Raw genomic sequence first — 7,500 nt, 5'->3', positions numbered from 1 at the left:
ATTAAACTTCGTGTACCTTATAAAGACAACGAGTTTTGCTTCTGGCTTTTGCACCGTGATTTCAACGTTGATGGACGACCATTCACGACTGACGTTGAACGAGGTGCACATCATACTCTCGTCCTCAACGCCCAGCTGCAGGTAGTAGTTCGGGTCCACGAAGGTCGGGTCTGGGAGGAGGCAGGGGGGGGGGGGTAATTAGGGAACTTTTAGGTTTTGGAGGTTTGCTTGTTTTTGTGTCTTTTTTTTTTTTTGTCTATTTTAGTCTTCTCTCTCTCTCTCTCTCTCTCTGTGTTTTAGTCTCTCTCTCTCTCTCTCTTTCTCTTTCTCTTTCTCTTTCTCTTTCTCTCTCTCTCTCTCTCTCTCTCTCTCTCTCTCTCTCTTTTTCCCTCCTTTTGCAACTCCTTCCACCTCTCTCCCTTTTTCTCTCCCTCTTCAGTCTTCCCACTCACCTCGACCTCTTCCTCCCCCCCCCCTCTCTCTCTCCCCTAATCTTCCTTCCCCTCATCCTGACATTCCCCTTCTCCCTTTCCCCCTCAGACGCCACCTCTCTCCTACTTTCCCCTCACGTGTCCCCTCACCCGTTAGCTTCGGTCCATCCCTCTTCCGCCCTCCCCTGGGAACGTAAATTTTGATTTCGTTCTCGGGTTCCAAGTCCTTCACGGGAATGACCTCGATCTCTGTTTCGGAAATCCGGTGGACGAGGCGGATCTGCATCGTCTTGGTGGTTCGGCTCAGCTTCTCCTTGGCTCCGTCGCCGTAGGACTGGGGGTTTTAGTGGTGTGTCGTTATTGATGGTTGCTTCCCTTTTTTTTAAATCTATTGTTTACCGTCAAGAGAACCTTTAACTATAATTATCATTTAGCATATTTCTTTAAAGAAAAAGGGGAACCATCATACACTAAGATCTTGAACCGTGTACATACCTGGACAATAACGGGCCATGCTACAGCCTGGATGCCCACAGTGTAGTTTCCTGATTCCGTTGAAGAGCAATTTCCCGTCTCAATTTTGTCCTCCTTCAGTATGTCGCAGATGTCAGGGAACTCGTAGATGCCTCCACCTTGCCACAGCTGGTACCCGGCCAGTTCCTTTGCTTCCATCCTATCAGAGGAGAGGAAAGGGAGAGGGGAGTAAGACAGACGAAGAAAGAGAGACAGAAGGGATGGAGACATTACGAGGAATAAAACAAAAAAAGAGAAGAATCAGTATAGATATGGAATCAAAGCACATATCAGGACATGGATTTAGTATTCCACCAGACATTACGCCAATTAAAACTAACACACTGCAGAGACTCACATGACCATAGTCAACTCGAGACCATCCTCAGTATTGACGACAATGGGTTCTTCTCCAGGGAAAACAATCTGCAACAGTTTGGTCTGCATTTGTTCTACTGCTGTGAGAGTTTTCTCGACCTGTGCGACGGCGCGATACTTCTGGACCTGAAGGGAAACAAGTGGACGGAAGATTAGCAGTAATAAGAATGAATTAGATTAAGCTTGGGTGTCTCTAGTATCTCATTTTTTCTTTGTTAATGCTATAGTGTGCCCTATGACTGCCCTCTTCACTTCTCTTTCCATATAGTTACTGCTTCTACTCCGCACCTTGAGGGCGAGTTTCTTCTTATTCTGCTGTTCCCTCTCTTCGTCAGTCAGTCCGTCATCCACGACCCCTTCGTCAGGAGCTGTTTCCTCTTCTGTTGTGATTCCAAGTTCCTCGAGACTGGCGTCGATGTTCCCGTACTCCGCATACTCGCCTTCGACGGAAGCCTTCACGTCCGTCGGAAGGACGTTATCATCCAGCACTTTGTCTGCCGTGCCCTGGCGGTAGTGACGGGTGAAGTGCCACAGCAGGGTTAAAGGCAAAAAGACAAGGTGACGCGGATGGTAAGGGTTGGGATAAAATTTTATAAATATGTATAAGGGTATGGTATGAAAGTTATTGGGAAGGATACAGACGGCTAGTGAGTAATAGAAAGAACTAGGACGTAAGATTTCCTTACTGTTTCTGTTCTCTAGATAATCTGAAGTAGACGTAGATAAGAAAGAAAGATTTCTCAATAATGTAATTAAAATGTTACCTTACAAGACCCCTTATGACCAACTGGACAGGAAAATTGATCATAAAGTTTTAGGATAATATAAGCAGACCTACCAACGGCCAGCGATGTCCTTACCGTAGTCATAGAGGATATAGCCTGCATACTATTGCTCACAAACGCTTCGGGTTCCGCTGGGTCACTGATGGTCATGTTGAGCAACACCTTTGTGAGGCAAGAACCTGTCACCTGTTTGGACACAAGAAGAAATCAAGAGTAAGACTTTTTCCTGTGCCTTTTTTTTCCCTCTCACTCTCTCCTTACATCCTGTATAGATAAAAGAAAAAAAAACTATCCACACACAAAAATACCAAAGCCCACCTGCTGCGTGGCCAAGTCCTTTCCCTTGATATCGACCGTCTTCCCGTCCCCTACGATGGAAGACACGGTCGAGAAAAGCTGCGTGCAGTCAGAGAGCGTGTCCGTGTTTATGGTCTCCAGTTGCGTCATCATGGAATTAATCTCCTCGGCTCCTTCGGTCAGCTCGGCCTCCAACTTGGCTTGCTGCTCCGCCTGAATTCTCTTCAGCTCCTCCGGGTCCATAGTGGTCGTCTCGATGATCTCGCCCTCTGCGTAGGTCGGCTCGGGGGTCGTGGTGGTCGTTTCCCACTGGATTTTGTTGGAGGAGGGTTGGTTGGGTCCTTGGTTAGTTTGGTGGATTGTGAAAGGCATTTGTGAACGTTAAGGGAGTGAGTAAATGTGACTGAAACGAATGGAAGGAGGTAGAGGATATGTGAAGAGACGGTTAGGTGGAGAGAGAGAGAGAGAGAGAGAGAGAGAGAGAGAGAGAGAGAGAGAGAGAGAGAGAGAGAGAGAGAGAGAGAGAGAGAGAGAGAGAGAGAGAGAGAGAGAGAGAGAGACGGAGATAGATAGATAGATAGATAGATAGAGAGAGAGAGAGACGGAGATAGATCGATAGATAGATAGATAGAGAGAGACGGAGATAGATAGATAGATAGATAGATAGAGAGAGAGAGAGAGAGAGATAGAGAGAGAGGAAAGCCAAACTCACAGGTTCATCTTCGAGCGGGATGTCCTTTATGGAGGTCCTGGCCTGGAGCAGCTGATTGAGCCTCGCCTGATCTCCCTCGCCGGACGCTCTCAGGATCTCCTTCTTCTCCAGCCAAGCCTCGTACTCGAGCCTTGAGGGGACCGAAGTCTGAAAGAGAACGGGATGACGAGAGGAAAATATGCTTCTTTTCATCAACATGATAAGGAGAAAGAAGATAAGTCATCCTTAATATCTACGTAATTTATCAATAGACTACGAGAGAGAGAATAAAACTTCCGAGTAATTGGGAATACAGAAGGAAAACAACCTTTTTTTTCCCCAGTTGTAACAATTTCCATTTTTTTGTGTGTGTAAATAAACTTCAATAGAAAGAAAGAAAGAAAAAAAAGAGCGACCTCGTTATTTTAAAGACAAGTGCCCTTCCGAATAAAGAAAAAAAAAAAATACCCACCGAGAATCCTTGAATAAAGTAGTCCCTCGCAGCACCGAACTCGTCCTCGATGTTGACCCAGAAGGTCCAGTTGCCATAAGGGAAGATGAACTTGTCTGCACTGTCTATTCCAAACTTGAGGTTCTTGATGTATCCATATTCGTTGTTCTTCACTGTCGGGTAGGGAATAAATAGAGAGAAATGGAATTGACGATATGGGTTGTAATGTGTTATGGTTCTTTCGACTTGGGAAGTAACATCTTCGGGTTATTTTGACATCACGTGAGGTGTGATTATTAAGATTTTTCGATATTACATGAGATTTTGATATAAATTTCTATGGAAGGATAACACGTCTATCCACATTTCCAATGCTTAGAACTCACAGAAGAAGCTGTATTTGGCGATCTTGTCCTTCTGCAGGTCATAGAAATCCTTACACTCGCATTGGAAGTCTTCTGTCAGCGCTCGTCCGCTTCGAAGAGGGAAGCCTGGAGGGGAAGTGGTTTTAGTGTAATGTGCTATAGGGATGTGGTGAACTTTCTCACTCTTTCGCTCTCCTTAGCTCTACCCTTTTCTCGACATATTGTTATAATCTTTCCCGTCCCCCCTTCTCCTCCTCTTTGTTCCCTCTTCCTCCTCTTTGTTCTTTATTCCCTCTTCTCTACTACCTCCTCTCCTTCCCCTTCGAAACCTCAGTTCTTCCTCGTCTCCTATTTCTTCCCTACTTCTCTTTTTTCCTCTGCTTTTTCCTTCCCTACCCCTACCTCCACCTCCACCTCCACCTCCACCTCCACCTCCACCTCCACCTCCACCTCCACCTCCACCTCCACCTCCACCTCCACCTCCACCTCCACCCCCACCCCCACCACCACCTCCACCACCTCCACCTCCACCACCACCACCTCCACCACCACCTCCACCTCCACCTCCACCTCCACCTCCACCTCCACCTCCACCTCCACCTCCACCTCCACCTCGACCGCCTTTCCTTCCCCTCCCCTCCCCTCTCCTATTTCTCCTCCTTTTCCCCTCCCTCTCCCCTCCCATCCCACACTTCTCCCCCTCCCCCTGCCCTTCTCCTCCCCCTCCCCCTGCCCTACCCCCTACCCCCCCCTCTCCGTTCTCCCCGCCTACCCGTGTCCGGATCTATCGGCGTGTTCTCGGTCGCGACGAGCACCCTGTTGGGCGGGGGCGTGAGGGTGCAGGTCCCCCCCTCCGGCGGCGTGTTGATCAGCAGGTACATGGTTCCGACGCCCATCTCGTTGTCCAGGACGCGTAGAACGAACATCTTGATGTGGAACTCCAAGACGTCGGGGAAATCTAGGAACAGCTGTTTCACGATGACCATGTTGGGTTTCTGGTGGCCGATCATGTAGTCCACGTCGTTCTGAGGGGGGAGGGGGGGGGTTGTTATTATGTTGTGGTGGTGTCATGTATGGCGGGAGTGTTGTACATGTATACGTGTACACACACACATACGTATATATACGGAACCACGTATATATATATATATATATATATATATATATATATATATATATATATATATATATATATATATATATATATCTGAGGAGCATTTTGTCTCTCAGTATTTCTATCTTTCTCACTCTCACTCTCTTACCATTTTCTTCAGCCTCTGTTCCCTTCTCCCACCCACCTGCCTCTCCATCTGCCTCTCCTTCCCCCCACCCCCACCTCCCTAACCCGGCCTTGCCTTCCCCCCCTCCCCCCCTCTCCCTCACCTCAATCCTCACAGGCTCTCCCCCTCTCACGGCGAAGATCTTGAAGGAAAACAGGAGATTTCCCCAACACATGTCGGCGCAGGCTCCCATCAGTGCCACCCGGGAGTTGGGGTTGATGATGGTGCCTTTGTCGGTCACGCGGCACATCCTTGGCACTTGGCACCTGCGGGAGGAGGCGGCGTTGGCATTCATGGGGCTTTCCGAGGGTTTGTTTTATTATCATTATCAATATGATCATCATTGATATTACTATTATTGCTATCACTGTTATTATCATTAATTATTATCATAAATGTTATCGTTATCAATATCATTATTACTGCAGTAGGAGTGATATAGTATCATCATAGTTTTTAATGATACTGTTCATGATACAATTATCATTGCCAATATAGCCATCTCATAATTACCTTTAATCTTTATATACCTTTCGTATGATAATTACGACCCCCATTATTCCAATCCCAATCGTTACATTTACTATAACCTAATCATCTCCAGTCCCTATATCCTCTTAATGTGCAGTCATTATATATCTCGTGCGTGAGTCTAATCCCCTTCAAAAGAGAGAGAGAGAGAGAGAGAGAGAGAGAGAGAGAGAGAGAGAGAGAGAGAGAGAGAAGAGAGAGAGAGAGAGAGAGAGAGAGAGAGAGAGAGAGAGAGAGAGAGAGAGAGAGAGAGAGAGAGAGAGAGAGAGAGAGAGGAGAGAGAGAGAGAGAGAGAGAGAGAGAGAGAGAGAGAGAGAGAGAGAGAGAGAGAGAGAGAGAGAGAGAGAGAGAGAGAGAGAGAGAGAGAGAGAGAGAGAGGAGAGAGAAAGAGAAAGAGAGAGAGAGAGACATACAAAGAGAAAGAGAGAGACATACAGAGAGAAAGAGAGACAGACAGAGAGAAAGAGAGACAGAGAAACAGAAAAAAAGAAAAAGAAAGAGAGAAAAAAATGAGAAAGAAAAAGAGAAAGAGAAAGAGAGAAAGAGAAAGATCTGAAATCCCTCACTTGACTTCGACGAGCGGCGGCGACCCTGGCACCACCTCGACGTCCATGCACCCCTCCGCTTTCCTGGGCTCTCGGTCCCACTGGCCCTCCGTGCGCACCGAAGGGAACTCCTTGTGCATGACTGCGCAGAAGCGGTACGTGCAGTTGGTGGTGCGCAGCTGCATGGTGTTGAGCTCGAGGAGGCCCCCAGTGATGTTGATTTGGCCTGGTGGGGGGGGGGGTGAGTGGGGGTCGGGTTGGTGGAGATAGATAGCAAACAGACACGTAAATATAGTTACTGGCGGTTATGATAGTGGTGATTATGGAGGTGATGATGAGGGATGGTTATGAGGATAATTTCAATAACAGCCATGGTAATAATGGTAAAGGTAATGATGAAAATGATGGTGATAATGATAACAATAACAATAATGATAGTAAGGATAATAATGATGATAAAAATGATGATCATCATAAAAATAATAAAGATAGTAATAAAAACGGTATTAATAGTAAACAACTAGAACCACAAAAATAAAAAATAAAATATTAGCAATGACACCATTACTACTACTAATGCTGACGACAATAATGTTAATCAAAACGATAAGACTGACAAAGCTAATCACCAATCTTCATCAGCATCACGATAAACGAGCAAGAGGACCAATAAAACCTCAGACCCCGCGGCCGCCCTTGTAGCAGACGGCGATCGCATCCCGACGCACCACCGCATTGGTCAATTAGGAAACACCACCAGCCAATGAGAGCACAGGTCAAACGGCAGGTCGCGAGAGGAAACACGTTCAAGCATCGTGTTTACTCTCGTGACCTGCCGTTTGACCTGTGCTCTCATTGGCTGGTGGTGTTTCCTAATTGACCAATGCGGTGGTGCGTCGGGATGCGATCGCCGTCTCCTACGCCCTCACCTGGGCCCTCGCCGAAGCAGCCTCCCAGATCGGGCTTCTCGACCGGGACGGAAGCGTTGGTCGAGTTGTCCCAGTAGTAGTCGTAGAACTCGTCGGATGACATGACCGGGTTCGAGATGACGTCGGTTTTCGGGAAGTTGCGTCGGTCACGGGGGATCGTCTCGTTGTCCGGGGCTATGCGGTAGCAGTACCACTCGAAGATGAAGTTCTGTGGGGAAGGAGGGAAGGAATGAAGGAAGGAAGGAAGGAAAGAAGGGAGGAGGAAGGAGGGGTGAGGAATGTGGAGGATGAGTATTTGTGTGGT

General features: G+C 47.3%; 1 protein-coding gene across 1 annotated transcript in view; it reads right to left on the bottom strand.

Annotated features, from left to right (window-relative positions):
• The window catches only part of LOC122265455 (uncharacterized), a 40,650-nt gene that overhangs the window by 16,075 nt on the left and 17,075 nt on the right, over positions 1–7,500 (bottom strand). Inside the window, 14 exon segments of the mRNA XM_086541939.1 lie at positions 17–170; positions 582–765; positions 927–1,104; positions 1,303–1,448; positions 1,611–1,826; positions 2,183–2,293; positions 2,426–2,713; positions 3,117–3,263; positions 3,568–3,719; positions 3,933–4,037; positions 4,684–4,936; positions 5,295–5,457; positions 6,289–6,493; positions 7,197–7,404. Coding sequence (XP_086398065.1) covers positions 17–170; positions 582–765; positions 927–1,104; positions 1,303–1,448; positions 1,611–1,826; positions 2,183–2,293; positions 2,426–2,713; positions 3,117–3,263; positions 3,568–3,719; positions 3,933–4,037; positions 4,684–4,936; positions 5,295–5,457; positions 6,289–6,493; positions 7,197–7,404 — 2,510 coding nt within the window.

Source organism: Penaeus japonicus, unplaced genomic scaffold (genome assembly GCF_977035675.1).
Source record: "Penaeus japonicus unplaced genomic scaffold, GWHDUDI00000001_assembly GWHDUDI00000011, whole genome shotgun sequence".
In the NCBI taxonomy this organism is placed as follows: Eukaryota; Metazoa; Arthropoda; class Malacostraca; order Decapoda; family Penaeidae; genus Penaeus; species Penaeus japonicus.
The sequence above is the reverse complement of the archived record's forward strand: the minus strand, read 5'-3'. Positions and strand labels throughout refer to the sequence as shown.